This window comes from Gadus macrocephalus, chromosome 1 (genome assembly GCF_031168955.1).
Source record: "Gadus macrocephalus chromosome 1, ASM3116895v1".
Lineage (NCBI taxonomy): Eukaryota > Metazoa > Chordata > Actinopteri > Gadiformes > Gadidae > Gadus > Gadus macrocephalus.
Genome location: NC_082382.1, coordinates 2,658,147 through 2,679,301, shown reverse-complemented (window position 1 = coordinate 2,679,301; position 21,155 = coordinate 2,658,147). Strand labels below are relative to the sequence as shown.

Genomic DNA, 21,155 nt, shown 5'->3' with positions numbered 1-21,155 from the left:
TCAATTGTTAGGACAAATGACATAGAAGGAAGTCTCATTGGAAACAAAAGCTAACTCTTTGGTTCTCCTGCCACTAGAGAGTAACGTTCTTCGGTTCCTCTCTGGTGGCCAGCGGTGCGTTACCCAAGGGACAGCCTCTGGAGATAGAGGGGGCCAGTCGCCCGGGCATCGTCACCAAGGCAGGCCTGATGCTCTTTGGCAACGATGGGAAGGCTGTAAGTCACACACACAACGCATATGCACACGCATACACACACTCAAGCACACACCCATTTGACGTGTGATCAATCTGTTTCCATAGCTACTACTGTACACATTATATTGACTCCGCTTTGAAAGGTTTGGGCCTTTGCTATGAAAGGTATTGGGGGGCCAGTATTGGGGGGGTCATATTGGAGCCAGTGATGAACCACTCCCGGCAATGTTACTGATTTCCTTCACAACACAGCCACACCGGCACTGATCTGGTCAAATTGCCAGTGCAGATTTCAAAGAATTACAAGCCCTGTTCCAACTCACACCAAGCAGGAGATGTTCTGTGAGTTTTCTGGGTAAGGGGGCTCATGTCTGTCTCTCCTCTCTCCCTGCAGCTGCTGGTGAAGAACCTTCAGATGGCGGAGGGGAAGATGATCCCGGCGGGGCAGTACTTCAGCTCAGGGAGCAGCGCTGCTGTGGAGCTCACTGTGGAGGAGCGGGCCTTCGCGCTGCAGATGAGGGTAGGCCACTGTCGTCTCCTCCTGGTCGTCAGAGGGGTCCGCAGTGTGCCCTGATATACAACAGAGCCGTATTTGAAAAGATTTGTTTGGAGATGTGAACATGTTCAAACTGTGAGAATGTTAGGGCATTGGCCTGATTAGAGATGTACTCTTCATTTCAACAGCGTAAATGTAGTGCAGTTCATACGTGTGTACGTAAATACGTACGCATGTGCATACAGACAGACGGACATACATACATACAGTTTGTTAGGTTTAGACAGTTTGTCATTATGACCAGAAAATGTATTTAAGAAATTAGTATTTCTTCAGCTTCTGGTGTTGCATGTGCAAATAAAGTAATTTGTAAAATAAGTAACACTTTATGAGAACAATGCTACATAATGCTATATTTTTCTTATCGGCAGGCTGTGTGGCAGAGCATCCTGACCAACGTGGCTGAGATCCAGGACTCCACGGACTTCTTCAAGTCCGGGGCGGCGTCCATGGATGTTGTCAGGTTACCGTGGGAGGGCAGGGAGGGTGCGGTCGCGTTGAGCCTGGAACTCACCGAGAGGCCATGCTAACCTTCCAGAGAGGTTGTGTGTATCTGTGATCAGGCGTGAGAAGCTAACGCAGACAGCCGTCCTCCCCTGGGGCTGATCACGTCTGCTCCTCTAGTGTCCCTCCTATCCTAAAGGGACCTACAACCCAAACACTGATGTGTTGGCTGAGATCATCATCCAACAGTTTGCAGCGTCCAACAATAAGCAATTATCGCCAGTATAGGAACCGGTTGTACTTAAGAAATAAGACCTTCTCCGACCTTTGATTTGCTTAGAACCGCCAGTGGGATGATTTTATTTAATTAGCTAGCTCACGTTTAGTTATGGTTATCAGAAGCATTAGTTTAAGACTGTCTCTCCCCACAGAGCGCTCCACAGCTCTCGTTCAATGCACAATTTACCAGCCACAACTCGGTAATGAAGAGGCATTTCAGATTCTTCCACTTAGTCCATTTAACTTTATGTCTCAACAATAATCGAAATATATAATGTTTAATAAATTCAACCTTGAACTCGGCTCCTAGGCTGGTGGAGGAGGTGAAGCTCCGTGCAGCGGGCTGCCATCTGCAGAACGAGGACGTCTACATGAACACCTCCTTCCAGGAGTTCATCCAGATGTGCGTGAGGAAGCTGCGGGGGGAGGACGGAGAGGAGGAGCTGCAGGTGGACTACGTGAGTCTCTCCTCCGTCACCTTCGTCGGCTCTGTCTTTTCTTTGTGTCACCCGTGAGTCTCTCCTCCATCACCTCCGTCTTTAGGTTAGCTTCACGGTGGCTAGCTTCCTTGCGCGGCTGATTTCTGTGAAAGCTAAGCAGGACTGGTCCTGGTCCATTCTAGATGGGAGACCACAAGGGGCTGGTAGAGGTCTCTGAAGGCCCGTAGGTGGCGCTCTTCCCTTTGTCCTTTAGAGAGCCGAGCCACGCCCATCGCATGCGATACGCCTGGACCTAAGAAACCGAAGAAAATGGAAATCGCTATGTGGTAGTAACGCCTCCCCCGAACTGCTGGGCCGAAATTAAGAACCCAATGGGGTATTGTAACCACTTGTTAACTAATTTGTGGGCGTGGATGAAGGATTTGAACATCTTTCCTCACCCTCCCTCGTCCCTTCCTCCCACCCTCCCTCTCTCCCTCGTCCCTTCTTCCTCCCTCCCTCCCTCCCTCTTTCCTCCCTCGTCCCTCCCTCCCTTCTAGCTCCCTCTCTCCCTTCTTTCTACTTCCCTTCCTCCCTCACTTCCTTCTCCCTCCCTCGTCCCTCCCTCTCTCCCTTCCTCCCTCGCCCCCTCCGCCCACTGGTCTTGGCGCCAGTGTTGTTTTCGTCAGGCAAGACGAAAACGAAAATGACGTCGTCAGACCCCTTTTTTCCATGACGAAAATGAGACTAAGACGAACGTCACCAAAGCCATATAAAGACTAAAATGTGACGAAAAATGTAGACATTTTCGTCAGACGAGAACTAGACGAGACTAAATTGTTAGTGAGTGGACGAACAGTCACGCTTGTCCTAACAGTCACGCCCCCATCACACACTAAGCCTCGCTCGCGCGCAGCTGCGCCTGCACGCACACGGCACACACACACTACAGAGAGAGGCTGGTGGACGAGGCACACACACACTCAGTCATACACTACAGAGAGAGGCTGGTGGACGAGGCACACACACACACACACACACACACACACACACACACACCATGGCAGCAGCAGCGGTGCCGGGTGCGGGTGGTCGTAAAAAGTTTTGCGACGAAAACTTTTGAGTTTTCGTCGGACTAAAACTAGACTAAAACCTTTGGAGTTTTCGTCGGACTAAAACTAGACTAAAACTTTCAAAGATAGAAATGACTAAAATGGGACTAAAACTAAGAAGCATTTCGTCAAAGACTAAGACTAAAACTAAATCTAAAATGCCTGCCAAAAACAACACTGCTTGGCGCACCCTGTCTCTGATCTAAACTGTTGTGTTCTGACCTCAGGTGGAGAAAGAGGTGAACAACATGACGGTCAGGATGCCCCACCAGCTCTTCATCAACGGAGAGTTTGTGGATGCCGAGGGAGGAAAGACCTACAAAACCATCAACCCAACCGACGGCACGGTAGGACGGGAGGGGTCACACTAAGGGACCCTGCAGGTCATGGTCTCAGGACCATAGAGGTCATGGTGCCAGGACCCTAGAGGTCATGGTGTAAGGACCCTGCAGGTCATGGTCTCAGGTCCCTAGAGGTCATGGTGCCAGGACCCTAGAGGTCATGGTGTACGGACCCTGGAGGTCATGTTGTTAGGACCCTGGAGGTCATGGTGTCGGGACCCTGGAGGTCATGGTGTCAGGACCCTGGAGGCCACGGTGTCAGGGACCCTGGAGGTCACAGTGTCGTGACCGTACCATGCTACATCTACCAGGGTTATGGGGCAGAAAGCTCTGATCCCCGTGGTCTGAGTCAAGCTGTAGGCATCCCTGGCAGAGATGAATAGCCTCTACCTGTCATTCATGTCCCGTATCTGATCGATCATGTCAACCTCTACAGCGATGGATTTTAACCTTCAGTGAAGCTTAACCCCTCACCCGTTTGACACATGCTACGTCATATAAAATGTGCATGCTAAGATTTAACACGCCAGACTCGAGCTGAGGGTCTTCCAGTGTTATTAACCGTATCAAAACCAAAAGGACGCGAGTCTTAGGCTTGACCCCCGATACAGGCTGCTCAATAAATCATTATAATTATTTGATTCAAATAATTAACGTTTGCTGCTTTAGTTGTTATTATTATTATTATGTGTACCCTTGATTAAGTTCTCATTTCCTCTCATCTCACATATCAAATATTATATCTCATATAAACTGATGCCCTCAGTGTTGTCCTCATGACAGTGAGTCTGAGGTTCAGAGGATGAGGTGTTCCTCCTCCCTCCGTCTCCCCAGGCCATCTGCGAGGTGTCTCTGGCCCAGGTGGGGGATGTGGACCGGGCCGTGGCGGCCGCCAAGGAGGCCTTTGAGGAGGGGGAATGGGGCCGGATGAACCCCCGGGACCGAGGCAGGCTTCTCTACAGGTCAGAACCACTATAACCTCTGAACAGGAACCACAATGACCGACTCTGACCAATGAACAGAAGGCCATCATCACTGTTTTGTTTATTAATATGATTCATTGCGGGCCAACATTAAGTATTCCAGAAGGGCAGACAACATCCTCATCCTCATCCTCATCGTCATCCGCTTATCCGGGGTCGGGTCGCGGGGGGAGCAGCTCAAGCAGGGGGCCCCAGACTTCCCTTTCCCGGGCCACATTGACCAGCTCTGACGGGGGGATCCCGAGGTGTTCCCAGGCCAGTGTTGAGATATAATCTCTCCACCTAGTCCTGGGTCTTCCCCGAGGTCTCCTCCCCACTGGACGTGCCTGAAACACCTCCCAAGGAAGGCGCCCAGTGGGCATCCTTACCAGATGCCCGAACCACCTCAGCTGACTCCTTTCTAAGTAAAGGAGCAGCGGCTCTAATCCGAGTTCCTCACGGATGGCTGAGCTTCTCACCCTATCCCTAAGGGAGACGCCAGCCACCCTTCTGAGAAAACTCATCTCGGCCGCTTGTACCCGCGATCTCGTCCTTTCGGTCATCACCCAGCCCTCATGACCATAGGTGAGGATAGGAACGAAGATCGACCGGTAGATCGAGAGCTTTGCCTTGTGGCTCAGCTCTCTTTTCGTTACAACGGTGCGGTAAAGCGAACGCAATACCGCCCCCGCTGCTCCGATTCTCCGGCCAATCTCACGCTCCATAGTACCCTCACTCGCGAACAAGACCCCGAGGTACTTGAACTCCTTCACTTGGGCTAAGGACTCATTTCCTACCCGGAGTAAGCAATCCACCGGTTTCCTGCTAAGAGTCATGGCCTCAGATTTAGCGGTGCTGATCCTCATCCCAGCCGATTCACACTCGGCCGCCAGCCGATCAAGTGACGGGGTTTATTGCTTCACTTTTTAAGTTTAAAATGTGTTATTATACTTGTTGAAAATATTTATGTATACACACAAACCTCCATATGTACCCACCTCCACCCTCACACCCTGCCCCCCCTTCCCAGGCTGGCGGACCTGATGGAGCAGCACCAGGAGGAGCTGGCCACCATAGAGACCATGGACTCCGGGGCCGTCTACACGCTGGCCCTCAAGACCCACGTGGGCATGTCCATCCAGACCTTCCGCTACTTCGCCGGCTGGTGCGACAAGATACATGTAAGGAACTTATTCTATATATATATATAATCAAAATTAGTCAGTTATTTTATAAATATTATGTGTTATGCATTAGGTTGTCTGCCTTGGATGTGCATAGTGGGTTTGAAGTCAACTTTTTTTAAAGCCAGAGCTTCCAGATCCAGATGCTAGGGATGAAACAGTGCCTGCTCGTAGCAGAGCCTCCCCGCACACACAGCGTCTCTCTATTGGTCACTGAACATACTACTGTCCCTCGCTTCCACCACCAGGAAACACTCAGTGTGTTTACATGACACTCAAGAAAATCAAATTATTGGCTTAGTCCGACTATGATTGGATTTTTTATTTTTTTTACTATTTCACATTTCTATAAGCAATCATACAAAGAACAAATATACAACAATACAAAACAACATAGCATATTTTCACTCTGCATTGACCCATTCAATTCAAATCATATTACACATACAGCAGGTACCCAATTCAACTAATTCAAGCCCATATGCAATCACCCATGTATTTTTACCACATCACGATTTCATCTGGAGAAATGTCCTCCCTGTTGATGTTATTGAGAGTTTATTTCCTTAATCAGTCTCTTTAGCTGCATTATTACAGGTGCCAACTTAACAGTGAAAGCATCAGTCCTGAGTTGGAAATTGGCTGTAATACTCTCTTTTTTTTTTACTCCTACCCTCCATTGTTGGACAGTTGGTGGATTAACATTCCTCCATAAACAGTTATCATCTTTTTTGCGATAAACAACAACACCCTGATTAAATACGCCTGATTTATATTTATTGTATTTCCTGGAGTCTTTCCCAATATAAACATTTCTGGCTCCAGTGTCAGGCCTACCCCCATAATTAGCTTGATCTCAAGCTGAATGTCTTTCCAGTCTGGATCCAGTTTGGGGCAATCTCAGATGATTGCGATAAAAGAAGTGAAGAGACAATTTCTCAGTTGACAAGCAACGGCAAGTTGATTATTAAGATGCATGTATACACCTTAATCGGATCGGGTTACTCATAGTCGGATTAAGACCTCTAGATTATTCGATTGATAGTCGCATTAAGCGTGCATGTATACGTTCAATTTGATTGGAATCGGATCTTGCATTCTGCACATGCTCGAGATCTTTTCCCGGGGTTGTGAGCTGGAAGTATAAGGAGACGATGGTTGTGTTATTGTCACCGTCGGAAAACGAGAAACGGCAATTTATTTAAAAGGGTGGCGAAGAAGATGGAGGAAGCTGATGTCGTGCCAATGTAGATACCCCCTATAAGAAGTGTATCATCATCAACATGCATTCAGTACACACTACGCTTCTGTTACGAGAGTAGCGTATGTGTGTGCGTGAGAATGGCAGTGTGTGTTTGAGTGACCTCAGCGAGTGAGTGGACGAGCGAGGAGAGCGAGCGGTAGAGTGTACTGTAAAGTTAGTGGAACTATGAATAAAGTATCCAGCTTTTCAAGAATCGGTGGCCGCTTCATTCCGACCTCTAAGCAGACCCACTGCCGGTCAAAGTGAAGGGTGTTACCCCCGAGAGAACATCGGCCCTGGAGGGAACGTCTCTCCTGTGCTCCTCAACTACGGTCTGGGAGCCGACTGCAGGAAAGGTGTAACACTTCGATTAAACCCAAGGCTGAATTAAAAGTACATGTTTTTGTAAATGTTGGTCATCAACTTTACGTTTTTTCTTCCCACGTTCTTAAGGGAGGGCGCACTCACAATAGGCTATCTGTACCGTGCCCAAGTACTTTTTCCCCCTAAAGTCTAGATCGTTTGGCTAGTGTGAGCACGGCGCCATCCTTACTCAAGTGCAGTTAAATTCCGTGGCCTCAGTACACTTTTGAGAGGTGTGCTCAGGCCACGGTACGGTGCTAATGAGCCGACACGCGCACAAGCACGGATACGCAACCTGAGCTGGGTGACGTTTAGTCCATGCGAAACGTACTCGGGCCCATTTGAGATTGCCTAGTGTGAGCACAGGCCAGCGGCACAGTGGGGTGGGGGGAATCATACTTGGCACCATAGCACTGTGATCCAGCCCCTCTCTGCCCAGTAGCCAGTTAGATAACAGCCAAAGAGGGAGACACCGTCACACTGGCACACCGATGCAGATGGCCTCTGTATTGGGCGGGCCCAAGAATCGCTCAGGATGGAGACAAAAATACAAGCAGTACTTTAATGTTTCAACAATACGGGACGAGATGAAGCAGAGGCCTTTTACCTTTCCCATGAAGTCTCCAACAGCAGCATGAAGTCCCCAACAGCAGCATGAAGTCCCCAACAGCAGCAGCACCTGGGGATTCCCCTAGACCAGCAGGCCTGTAGGTATCTCCGTTCTGCACCGTAGATGGGCACAGTCAACCCAATGTCAATCAGGTCAAAGTTCAGCTGCTGGTCTCGCTGGTGGACCAACAGGATGAGGTCACCTCTTAAGTCAGCCTGGAGGATCCCTGTTGCTTTCAACGCCTGGAATGAGACTGACATCTGTGGTTACAGAAACAGAAAGAAGGGTCATTGTTTTCCATGCTGGTATTTAATATCTGACATATTTCTCCAACTTCAATCAGCGCTTGCACACATTATTAGAGACCGAGTGGACCTGATGAGTAGTGGCACTGATTCCCAAAAGGCTCAGATGTCGTAGGTTTGCATTCCAATAATCACAAAGTCCTGAATCTGTAAGACAAACAGGACCCTGTGCTCAAACCAGCGCGGTGTGTAGGACTTGGTCCTGGTCCAAGTCCTGGATGAGATCGGTATCCCAATCTGTACATGGACTGACAAATAAATTGGGCTATTCGAAATACTAGAGTTTCCACCTCTAATTTTAATTAAACCCATAGCAATAATGTGGAAACCCCAGTCGATAATGTAACACATTTCTGACATTTCAAGCATAATAATTTCCTCCTTACGTATATGAAGCAAGCATAATAATCTTTTCTGAGTTTTCAAAAATTCACACATAATGCTTTATATGTGGAAATCGATGTCGTTTAGACATCAGTAGAATCAACGGGGGGTTTGGGGGGTGGGCTTGCAAGGGGCGTCATTGACATAGGGTCTAAGTTCACAAGAGGTGGGATAAATGTGGCCGCTGTCACTTTAGTTTGTTTGACCATAGACAAAATGGAGGCAGAACGGGCAGAACTACTCGTGATCATCTTAAAGGTTGCTAAAATGATGCTTCATATATTCTGTTGCATCCACAAAATCCGAAGCATCGTTCGATGAAAGATTGGAGTCATGAGTTAGAGACAAATAGAAGAAACGACGAAGAAGAAAAGTGTTGCAAACGTTACCAAAGTATTTTTTTTGCTTCATTTCATATATAACTAACACCTGGACAAATTTAGTTGATTTCTGTGTTTAACTGAGAAAACAGTGCAACGTGGAAGGAAAGGACCGTATAATGTTAAGCTGACATTTTCTATACACGTGCAGCTGTGAACTATTTTATTGTAATTTATTGTAGGACGTGTACTTTTAGGGTTATGATAAGACCTATCTTTTAGCGTTCACCACAAATGACTCTTGACAGTGCCAACATTTAAATATGTTTTAACCATTCAGCGAACAAAAGGCAACCGGCTGATTATCATTTAGGGGGCCACTCAATGACATGCAGAAGCATCATTAACACGCCCACTGAAGTTTCTACTCATTTATATTTCCTACGGAGAAAAAACTACCTCATGGGGTAGTATTATTCAGGAGATTTTCAGCGTACAAATGTCAGGATATGTTGTTGACACATACGGCCCATCGGGAGAATATCAGGACTTACACGTGTGTCTGAAAGCAGCTAGTGTGTGAGCATTTGATTACATTATAAAATGAGTCAATTTATGGTTAACAGGGTTAATTGTTCAATGGAAAGTGTAGTATACTATGCATGCAAATCAATTATTAAATAGCTTTTATTGTTATTCAGGGCTGAAAACTGCATTGACATTTTAAAATGCATGGCAACTATGGTAAGTTAAAAATAATAATCATCCTGTCCTAGCCAAGACAGCAGCAGTAGCCTACAGTCTCACATAGCATACACACAAAACATAAGAAAAATAAAACAACTGAAACAGTCCGTCGGGGAGAGGGCGCTTGGGGTGCGTGTGTGTGTGGGGTGTGTAGGCCTATGTGGTGTGCTGCGCTGCCTTTGTCTTAAAACGTCTGCATCAGCGTGCGTCTGTGTGTTGGTGCGTGTGCGTGCGTGCTGTGTGTGTGTGAGCTGCAGGATGCTTGGCACATGCGCACTGACCAACTTGAGTAACTGGTGCGACAGGCCTACTATTATATAGTATAGGGTGACCAGATTTGAGTTTGTGAAAAAGAGGACACTTCGTCGCGGGGGGGGAGTGCCTCGGCCGAAGCATCACGGCCGAGGCGAAAACATGGGTATTTTTTCTTTAGTTCGTCCGTGAACTTACATTTACGTTTAGGCATGGCTGCAGATGTAATGTGCTGTTGTAAACAGAGTGGAAGCGGCAAGGTGCTCAATGTTGCCAGATTGGAAATGGCAAAGTAACGTACCAAAGGCTCAAAATGGTCGTATTTGGAGGATAATTATCGTGGCTCTGGCAACCCTGAGATCGGTCGCCCAATGACAGACTCTCTCTACAGTCAGCTCGCGCAAGAAGGTGGAACGTAAGGGAGATACCATTTCCAGAACTTGGAAGGCCGTAATAACCATAGACATATACAATGGTAATAACTAGTAGGTTATGTGAAAGACCCAGAAACACAAATATGCGAGGGGGAAAAACAAATATGCGACGAGATAATGTCCGAAAACCGGACATTATCATCAATTAATAAAAAAAACCCGGACGCCCCGGACGCCCCGGACGCCCAATGGTTAGAAAAAGCGCTATATAAATGCAGTCCATTTACGTCATGTCAAAATTAGGTTTTGGACCAGTTATTATTAGCTGGGTGAAGCCCCTCTATAATAACCCTAGTGCTTCAATTAAAACTAATGGAACAGTAAACCTTTCCAACTCCTAAGATCTACCAAGCAGGGTTGTCCCGCCTCGCCATCACTCGTTATTTTGGCCTCACAACCTTTATTGTGCGATCTTGACTTCTTTGCATGTATACAATTAAAATCCATTTTGGGGTTACTTATTTCAAAACGACACATAGTACAGGATTTAGATCTGGACAAAAAACTGAGGGAGATTGCATCAGGGAGGAGAACAGTGTCAAGATTATACGAGTTGTTGACCACTGCATCCTTTGACAGCCTATCTTCTATTCAACACAAATGGGAGCAGGACTTGGGCATACCCCTGAGTAATGCAAAGTAGGATACACTTGCCAAAAACACAACAGCCTTATCCAAATGTGTAAGATATAAAATTCTTACACATTTGCACAGGGCATATATAACACCAAGCAGATTAAAGAAAATGGACAAGTCCTTCTCCCATGTGTGTTGGCATGGTTGCGGAGAGGCAGGAACATTGATACATCTAATGTGGTATTGCCCCAAAGTAAACATAATTCGGAAAGATTTGATCTATAACTTGTCTTATATTCTGAAAGTGAAAATAGCTCTCTGCCCACTAATTTGCCTTTTAGGCAGTAGAGTTGAAAATATCGAGCCAACTCTTACGCAACACATTATAGCTTTAGCCTTTTTGTCGGTTAAACGAATCATTATGATGAATTGGAAAGTACAAAAACCAAATTGCTTCAACACTGACAATTGGTTAAAAGACTTTATGGATCTCCTGTCAATGGAACATTCAACCTCGTTCCTCAATGATCTTGACCGTGGGGATGAAGGTCCATGGATTTTTATAAGACTTTATACTTTATAAGACTGTATTTGAGAAACTGGGCATTTAAATGAATTTATTGATTATTATGGATCTGCCCCCCCCCCCCCCCCCCCCAATCCCTGTTGCACTGTGTATTGTTTTCTAATGTCCTGTGAGTTTTGTCATCTTGTGATGTATGTATATGAGGTTTGAGATTGTTTTGTTTTGTGTTTAAGAAAATTCTTAAAAAAGAAAGTGACCCTGGCCACCCTTAAGGGGCCACTCACACTAGGGCCGTGGCCCGGTGCCCGAGCTCATTTGCATACTAAATTCTAGAACATTTGGCTAGTGTGACCACGCCATCCGTATTCCAGCACGGAACAGCCCCTTGGCCACGGCACACTTGGGAGAGGTGTGCCGTGGCCAAAGTACAGATGCTAATGAGATGACGCGCGGATACGCAACGTGAGCTGGATGACGTAGTCCTTGCACGACCCTTCTTTCTTTATAGGTCGATGCCCTTCTTTCCCACAACAATCATTTCAAACAATGGTGGCAAGCGGTTCACGAGTGGGTTTACGTTGGTGCGATAGTGAAGTCGAGGGTTTACTGGAAATTTGGGCCGATGACAGCATTCAGTCGCAGCTGGACACCACGCTTTGTGATGACGTATTTATCGTATTACGACGTGATGACGTATGTATGAAGGAGCAATCATGCCCAGGCCACGGCCTTTGGGAGCAGTGTGACCACGGGCCAGCGGGGGGAGTGGGGAGGGGGAGTCGTGCTGAATCCGCAGTCTCTTTAAGAGGCCGCGGTGTCTTTAGGAGGCCAGGGTCTCTTTAAGAGGCCAGGGTCTCTTTAAGAGGACACGGTCTCTTTAAGACCTGGTTGGGTAGTGAGACGAGGTGCCAGCCAGCACGTCCTTCTCCTCTTCCCAGAGGTCAGGATGAGACATCCTTTTGTGGTAGTTTTGACTGGACATTCTGAGGTCATTTGTGAGCTACGGACAGCCACTTTCATCATTACCCAATGAAAAGGTACCTAAAGTGCTCTCCAAGTTTGAGGTCCCTGGGCTGCTCCGAAGTGGATTTGTAATTGATTTGGATAATGATGGCTTATTTGCATAATGGTGTTTGCTCAGCTATTTTTAATTGTAAACATACCTCAAGGTCAGCCTTCTTATGGAACATGTGTAGGTTTAATTTATGTTCAATGTTATATGTACCATTGTATGATTTTCTGTAGTTTGGGTTCACGGTTATTATTTTTGCAAGGATTTTAAAGCTGATTAAATGTATAAAAAAGCTTATACAATGTATTATCTTTAAAATACAACCAAATAAGTATACTGTTTGTTCTAGAAATACAGACATGCACTGAAACCATAGAGCAAATAAGTCAGAAGAATAATAATAATACAAACTAATCCTGATCTTCCATCTGACCTCGTTAACCCTAGCCTTAACCCTAACCTAGTTCAGTAGAGCAGGTGTTCTGAGGGCTCAGAGGTCCTGAGCGGTGTCCCATGCAGCCACGGCCACATCCCCTCACACTGCACTGCTCTCTTGTCTTGCAGGGCAGTACCATCCCCATCAACCAGGCCCGACCCAATCGGAACCTCACCTTCACCAAGAAGGAGCCAATAGGGTGAGGAGATGAGGCTCAGGATGGCTGGAGCACTCACTAAAACAACGGGTACAACCGTTGTTTGCTCTCAATTCAAAGACAGGTTTCAATAGTGAGTCCTCTAGATTGAGTGTAGCGTACACCAGCTCCAGAGGCGGGGTTTACCAAGCTAATCTACATCACACGTTCAACCTTTTTGTTATGACGGAGAAAACTCTCTGCACCACCCTCTAACAATCATTTTTAATGCACGATTTGAGGAGCGTTTCAAAACAATAATAATTGTTTTGAATCAGCTTTAATGTTAAAAAGGACGTCACAGAAGTGAGTAAAGGGTGCCTTTTGAAACTGCCATGACACACAAAGCATGCCGGTGATGTTGTCCATGCTAAGCTAACGATGTCCCCACCTGCCTTTCAGAGTGTGTAGTGATGCTGTCCATGCTAAGCTAACTTTGTCCCCCATGCCTCTCAGCGTGTGCGGCATCGTGATCCCCTGGAACTATCCTCTCATGATGCTGGCCTGGAAGACCGCGGCCTGCCTGGCGGCAGGGAACACCGTGGTCCTCAAACCAGCTCAGGTGTGAAAGTACTTGAACCAGAGACAGTCGGAGAACCAGGAAACAGATGTTAGCCTGATGTTAATACATGGCTAACTATTGTCCTCAGGTCACGCCCCTGACTGCCGTCAAGTTTGCGGAGTTAGCCGCCAGGGCGGGAATACCCAAAGGAGTGATCAATATCCTGCCTGGATCAGGTTGACACACACACACACACACACACACACACACACACACACACACACACACACACACACACACACACACACACACACACACACACACACACACACACACACACACACACACACACACACACACACACACACTAATGCCCTCACATCATGTGTATATTGTTGTCGGTCTAATGAGTTGTGTCATCTGTTAAATTACCTCCATGTCTACCTCCTCGCTCTCCAGGGTCTGTGGTGGGACAGCGTCTCTCGGACCACCCGGACGTACGCAAGCTAGGCTTCACTGGCTCCACAGAGATAGGAAAACACATCATGAAGAGGTGCGTGGTTTCAGCGTGGCTAGCTTCCATTCAAAAGCTTCCCCACTGTAGGAAAACTACATCGTTATGTCCTCATTTCCACTTAATAATGAGTTATGTATTTCAAATAATTTATGTTTAAGCTCATATATATGGGGCAGGAAAGGCTAGTACCTAGGGTGTTGGTCTCTCAGCCAAAAGGAACTGGGTTCGATACCCGATGTCCACATTGTAGCTGTGTGCGTCTGTGTAAACAAGACACCATGACTACCACTGCTGGCTCTTTCACCTGAGTCTCCTTGGAAATTAGGGTTGCAAAGGTGGGGGAAATTTCTTGTAAACTTTCTGGTAAATTACCATGGGATGTTAAGCTTGGGAATTTTGGAAATGAAAATAATGGGAATGAATGGGATTTAACTAGGAATTTAGGGTAATTTAATCGAACTATATCATATCCAAGCATATATATATATGTTTTAGTAAGTAGATAAGCCATGCAAAATAACACTATAAAAAACCTTTAAAAGACTTTTAGCAGATTTATTTGTAAGTAGAACTTTCACAAGTTCTAATTCTTTCATTCTTTCATTGAAGAACAAAAACATGAATTTTGAGTTAAATATGCTCTGGGCTCAAAAGTGTGGTCCAGGGTTCTAGGAGTCATCAGTGCACATGTGATGGAGGAATACAGAGTGCATGTAGGGGGCGTGGTCTCAATAGCCCTGCAGCAGGCAGTGTGCTAGCGTGATTGAGGAACAGCATAGATATTCAAGTTTACTTGCATGAAATCTGGTTGTGTTAGTCAAGATTATGCTAAAATATATTTTACCCAACTATATTTAAGTCCCCTGTTAAGAGCAAACCTTACATTTTATAAATTCCCGTTTATTCCCTTACATTCCCGTTAATTCCCATGGAAAGTTTCTAACTGAAAATTCCTTGAATTTTGCAACCCTAATGGTAATGATGTCCTCCGTCTCCTCTTGCGCTTCCTTCTCCTGCTTCTGTTCCTGCTCCTGCTCCTCCTCCTCCACCACCTCCTGCTCCCCCTCCTCCTCCTCTTCCTCCTCCTTTTCCTCCTCCTCCTCTACCTCCTCCTTATGCAGCTGTGCGGTAAGCAACGTGAAGAAGGTGTCTCTGGAGCTGGGAGGGAAGTCCCCCCTCATCATCTTCAGTGACTGTGACATGGACAAGGCTGTGCGCTCGGTTGGTCCTGTTAACATGACGTCAGCCTCTCCTATTTACCTCATTACCATTACCGACTGCTGACGTGTGTGTGTGTGTGTGTGTGTGTGTGTGTGTGTGTGTGTGTGTGTGTGTGTGTGTGTGTGTGTGTGTGTGTGTGTGTGTGTGTGTGTGTGTGTGTGTGTGTGTGTGTGTGTGTGTGTGTGTGTGTGTGTGTGTTACAGGGCATGAGCTCAGTGTTCTTCAACAAGGGAGAGAACTGCATCGCCGCCGGCAGACTCTTCGTGGAAGATACCATTCACGATGCCTTTGTGGCCAGAGTGGTATGGTCCTCTTGAATCTGTTAGGCACGGTGTATCACCACGCAGACATTTCTTTACTTTGAGCAGAAACTCTATAACAGTTTAAATAGCTAAATGCCTTGCCAGGTTTGAGTAGAAGTAAAGGAAACATTTACATTTTGACATAATCAACTCAGCACAGTACTAGCAGTTACAGCGAGCTTGGCCTGACTTAATGAACATAAGGACATTTAAATATGCACAGTGCCTCCATAATGCTTAAGTGATTCCTACAACTTCCTACAAAAACATAGATCTAGATAAAGCTGCTAGAGCTGTTGTAACTTTATGGTCTATTCAAATCTATTATTTGCTGTTTCACGTTATATTGGACTAGAGTTTCTCAACCTAGTGGGTCATGAGTTTGATTCAGATTCCATTGATTGTCATCGCACATATGTACAATGTAATCTATAGCATCTCGGCGTACCAAAAAATGAAGTGTGAGATAAAAGCACAAAATGATTAAGTAGACCCAACCATGTAGTGAACTGGTAACATTATATTGCAAAAGATTTATCCCTTTTTCGTCAGCTGCACTTGGAGCAGTTCTGAATGCACAATGTTGTCTGTCAGGCCGTCCTTGTGGTCTCCAATAAACACCCAGTGTTTCCCATACATAGACCATTGTGTGGCGCGGCGCCACAGAATCAACATCGAGCGCCACGAATTGTTTCTGTCTTTTTTATTATTATTATTATTTTTTTATATATATATATATTTTTTAATAACGCGATTTGGAAATCTAAAAATTTAGATTTCCAAATCTAAATTTGGAAATCTAATAATCCCCCCCGCACCACCACACATTGGTCCTTGGTCTGTGGGAAACACTGAACACCCCTCCACCTCTGGCACGCTTGCCTCTGCTAAAGGCAGTGTAGAGCTGGCCATGTGCGAACACACTTTGGGGCAGGAACGTGCGTGCGTGCGTGCAAATGCTTTTCCGTGTATGTTCGTCTGCGTGTGTGTATGTGCATGCTTGTGGTGTATGTATGCGTTTGTGCGTGCTGTGTGTTTGAGCTGCAGGTTGCTTGGCACACGCGCACTGACCAACTTGAGTAATGACAGGCCTGCTATTATAGTAGTAAGATATATACTCTATTAAGCACTCACATATTTAATTACAAAACACCAAGAGACACTAAGGACCCTAGCAGGCCCTGATTGTCCTAGTAAATCCTAGTAAAAACCAAGTGTTGACGCTCCTCCCAATCAGCTGGAGGAGATGAAGAAGATGACGGTGGGCGACCCGATGGACCGCTCCACGGACCACGGCCCCCAGAACCACCGGGCCCACCTGGAAAAGCTGCTGGAGTTCTGTCGCACCGGCGTGAAGGAGGGGGCCAGCCTGCTGCGTGGGGGCCAGCAGGTGGACCGCCCGGGTAGGTGGCAGAACCCGGTTAGAGAAGACCTCCAGAGAACCTGGTAGAGAGAGGAGCAGTAGAATATATAGAAGGTTACAGTAGGTAAAGATTAACACTAGACTTCATGTTATACTGTAATGAAACAAGCAAGGACTGTGTTAGTCTTTAAAAGTAGGTAAGGACCAGGGATTTTCTCAACCCCTAGACTGTTTAGTGCACAGAATGGGTCATTTGGTATAACTTATTATGAGTCAGTATCTGTTTTGTGCTCAGGTTTCTTCTTTGATGTGACTTATTGTGAGTCAGTGTCTGTTTTATGCTCAGGTTTCTTCCTTGATGTGACTTATTGTGAGTCTGTGTCTGTTTTATGCTCAGGTTTCTTCTTTGATGTGACTTATCGTGAGTTAGTGTCTGTTTAGTACCCAGGTTTCTTCTTTGATGTGACTTATTGTGAATCAGTGTCTGTTTAGTACTCAGGTTTCTTCTTTGATGTGACTTATTGTGATTCAGTGTCTGTTTAGTACCCAGGTTTCTTCTTTGATGTGACTTATTGTGAGTCAGTGTCTGTTTAGTACCCAGGTTTCTTCTTTGATGTGACTTATTGTGAGTCAGTGTCTGTTTAGTACCCAGGTTTCTTCTTTGATGCAACTTATTGTGAGTCAGTGTCTGTTTAGTACCCAGGTTTCTTCCTTGATGGGACTTATTGTGAGTCAGTGTCTGTTTTATGCTCAGGTTTCTTCTTCGAGCCCACACTGTTCACGGACGTCCAGGACCACATGTACATTGCTGTGGAGGAGTCCTTTGGCCCCGTCATGATCGTCTCCTCCTTCAAGGGCGGGTGTGTACGCTGTTAACACTAGGCTAGCATCAACCAAACGTTATATGTTCATCATGAATTTTTTAGGGGTTTAGGTGAGTCACAGTTCAGTCAGGGTTCAGGTGAATCAGGGTTCAGGTGAGTCAGGGTTCAGGTGAGTCAGGGTTCAGGTGAGTCAGGGTTCAGGTGAGTCAGGGTTCAGGTGAGTCAGGGTTCAGGTGAGTCAGGGTTCAAGAGAGTCGGGGTACAGGTGAGTCACGGTTCAGTCAGGGTTCAGGTGCGTCACGGTTCAGGTGCGTCACGGTTCAGGTGCGTCACGGTTCAGGTGCGTCGCGGTTCAGGTGAGTCAGGGTTCAGGTGAGTCACGGTTCAGTCAGGGTTCAGGTGCGTCACGGTTCAGTCAGGGTTTAGGTGAGTCACGGTTCAGTCAGGGTTTAGGTGAGTCACGGTTCAGTCAGGGTTCAGGTGCGTCACGGTTCAGTCAGGGTTCAGGTGAGTCACGGTTCAGTCAGGGTTCAGGTGAGTCACGGTTCAGTCAGGGTTCAGGTGAATCACGGTTCAGTCAGGGTTCAGGTGAGTCACGGTTCAGTCAGGGTTCAGGTGAATCACGGTTCGGTTAGTTTCGCGGTATTTGGTTGGGTTAAGTACTATTTATGTATCTGGTTACCTTTTATAAACCAATTGTTGGCTATGGCATCAAATGCTCCGTATGTTATCTGTCTCATTACATGAATGAATGTTACGGTAGTATATTTGGCTCTTTATTTTTTCTTTTGTACATCTGTCCATGTTTCTGCCCCCCCCCCCCCGCTCCAGGGACGTGGATGAGGTTCTGCGGCGGGCGAACGCCACGGAGTACGGCCTGGCGTCGGGCGTGTTCACGCGGGATATCAGCAAGGCGCTGTACGTCAGCGAGAAGCTCAACGCCGGCACCGTCTTCGTCAACACCTACAACAAGACGGACGTGGCCGCGCCCTTCGGGGGCTTCAAGCAGTCGGGCTTCGGCAAGGACCTCGGTGAGCCCTCCCTTCTTCTGATGTGTCTTCTGTGTGTGTGTGCGTGTGTGTGCGTGGGCGTGTTGGACGTGTGTGTGCGTGTTTTTGCAGGTGCGTGTGTTGGGTGTTTGTTTGCATGCGGATGTGGAGTTATAGACTTGGCTGAGATGGGCTTGATGTTAGGAAGAAATTGGAGCTCGGATCCATAATCCCCCCCCGGGTAGTGGACCTCAGGGGACAGGAGACGCAGAGCCGGCACAGGACCATGGGCTCTGCTTTTGTGCTGATTAGCTAGGAATCGACAGTTTGTTGGGGGGTACGGGTGGGTGGGAGAAGGGTCAGTGTGAATATATCTATAGAGGATATTACAGATATTCAACGCAACACACCTTGGTGAGATGATTTCAAAGGGCATTTGGAGTAAATATGGTTACATCATGATGGTCATCATAAATAGTAATCTTGATATTGGGGCGACGGTAGCTCAGGAGATAGAGCGGGTTAACTTGCTAGTTTGATCCCCGAGTTGTCCATGAGCAAGATGCATAACCCTCCCCCTGACGAGCTGGCTGTTGCCCTGCGTGGTTGACTCCGCCATTGGTGTGAGAATGTGTGAATAAATGGTTTAGAGCTCGATTTGGATAAAATAAATGCCTTAAATGTATAACGAGATTTAACACAGCAGCTTCACTCTGTTCATCTTTCCGTGGAGGCCCAGGTAAGCTGTCTCACTGTTACTCATCATGCCACATTGACTCTCGCCGCCTCTCCCCACAGGACAAGATGCTCTGAATGAGTACCTGAAGACCAAGGCGGTCACCATCGAGTATTGAGACGACGTCGAGGGCTCTGAAGACATAATTCATAGAATAGTTTCATAATGATGTGGACACTGATCTTATTATAGGTCAAAACACACAGTTATTATTAATGGAGTCTTATATTCCTCGTGACTAATGGCCATTGCTCATGAGTGACATGAGTAGGTGAACCAGCAACACACTCGGTCCACTATGAGCACATCTCAACACACACTTCCTCCTGGGCTGCTTTGTAATCACTGTGACTGTCTTACAAGAAACTGATTCAATCCCATGCGTTTTTCACATAATGTCTATGGCTTACATTAGGTCAGAACATCTTATGAAATGCAGCATCTCTCACAAACCTTTTATACTCAATGTTCCCACACTTGGTTTTCTGTTTACGAATAAAATATACAAATAAATCACTTTAATTCTAACAAAATTACATGTGTCCCTTCTATGAATAGATACTTTATTACTTGCGTTTGTTTAACAAGATTCAGTTCATTACTTCTCAAAGAGTACGTGTTGTATCGCTGAGAGAGATTCATATATTATTTTAATATATCCCTTAACAGCAAATAGAAATGTTAAAAGATGGGCAACAGTCAGAGAACATGAATGAGACAAGAATGAAGGGGGCCCCAGCTCCGGGCCTGGTCGGTCACTTGTAGCTGCAGGAGCCCCTCTTGACCAGGGGTCCCCTCCTGACCAGGGGGCCCTCCTGACCAGGGGCCCATCCTGACCAGGAGCCCCTCCTGACCAGGGGGGCCTCCTGTCCAGGGGGCCCTCCTGTCCAGGGGGCCCATCCTGACCAGGGGGCCCTCCTGAACAGGGGCCCATCCTGAACAGGGGCCCCTCCTGACCAGGGGGACTCCTGAACAGGGGGCCCTCCTGAACAGGGGGCCCTCCTGACCAGGAGCCCTTCCTGAACAGGGGGCCCTCCTGACCAGGGGGGCCTCCTGAACAGGGGCCCATCCTGACCAGGAGCCCCTCCTGACCAGGGGGGCCTCCTGTCCAGGGGGCCCTCCTGACCAGGGGCCCTTCCTGAACAGGGGCCCCTCCTGACCATGGGCCCCCGTCTGTCTGTTTCCTCTTAAAGAGAAATCCTGCTGAGGGAGATCAGTGGTTTGTCGGCCAGAGACCCTTTCAAAGAGGTGTCATCGTCGTCTTTAGCCGTGTTCCAAATCGTTCCCTATCACGGATACAGTGCACTATATAGGGTGCTCGCCATGTTGTAGTGGTGTTCGAATTCTCAGTGGTTTATTTCACGCACTATATAGTGCACTTAATATACCCAACATTTGAGTGTACATACGATGTTCCCTACATGTTACTCCCTTACCGACGTGCTATGCGCCATAACGCCAACAGCAGAGCGGCTATCCAAATAACAGAAGTGTAGAACACTTGCGTTACAGTTACACACACACACAGACATGTGGTGCTCGCACGGTCGTATCTCATTGGCGGGCCAAATTCTCTGGGCTGGCAAGTCAGAGAAAGGGGAGGTGGCTCCCATTATGACGACATACGGGGAAAATTCCAAAACGGCGCATCTGAGCTTTGTTTTATTAAAGGCGGAGCATAATGCCTAGTGCTCGTTTTACACCCAACAAAATTTCTAGCTACTGGGGGAGTATAGGTAGGCTAGGGGAACTCATATTAATGTTAGAAAACCTCAGAAAGTGACCTTATTTTCATGCCATGGGA

General features: G+C 46.9%; 1 protein-coding gene and 1 long non-coding RNA gene across 2 annotated transcripts in view; both read left to right on the top strand.

The window, feature by feature from the left end:
* Positions 1 to 19,884, top strand: part of aldh1l1 (aldehyde dehydrogenase 1 family, member L1) — a 30,973-nt gene extending 11,089 nt beyond the window's left edge. The window contains exons 7-23 of the mRNA XM_060062367.1: positions 78 to 215; positions 591 to 716; positions 1,124 to 1,215; positions 1,786 to 1,933; positions 3,234 to 3,353; positions 4,182 to 4,309; positions 5,340 to 5,490; positions 12,830 to 12,900; positions 13,354 to 13,459; positions 13,548 to 13,635; positions 13,859 to 13,952; positions 15,038 to 15,137; positions 15,341 to 15,439; positions 16,677 to 16,842; positions 17,557 to 17,662; positions 18,458 to 18,657; positions 19,414 to 19,884. Of these exons, the coding sequence (XP_059918350.1) occupies positions 78 to 215; positions 591 to 716; positions 1,124 to 1,215; positions 1,786 to 1,933; positions 3,234 to 3,353; positions 4,182 to 4,309; positions 5,340 to 5,490; positions 12,830 to 12,900; positions 13,354 to 13,459; positions 13,548 to 13,635; positions 13,859 to 13,952; positions 15,038 to 15,137; positions 15,341 to 15,439; positions 16,677 to 16,842; positions 17,557 to 17,662; positions 18,458 to 18,657; positions 19,414 to 19,469 (1,989 nt within the window). The 3' untranslated portion in view covers positions 19,470 to 19,884. The remainder of the gene's footprint in view (positions 1 to 77; positions 216 to 590; positions 717 to 1,123; positions 1,216 to 1,785; positions 1,934 to 3,233; positions 3,354 to 4,181; positions 4,310 to 5,339; positions 5,491 to 12,829; positions 12,901 to 13,353; positions 13,460 to 13,547; positions 13,636 to 13,858; positions 13,953 to 15,037; positions 15,138 to 15,340; positions 15,440 to 16,676; positions 16,843 to 17,556; positions 17,663 to 18,457; positions 18,658 to 19,413) is intronic.
* On the top strand, positions 17,669 to 18,254 carry LOC132465678 (uncharacterized). The gene is made up of 2 exons (XR_009527672.1): positions 17,669 to 17,934; positions 17,988 to 18,254. It is a non-coding gene; the product is annotated as an uncharacterized LOC132465678 (long non-coding RNA).
* Positions 19,885 to 21,155: the final 1,271 nt, after the last annotated feature.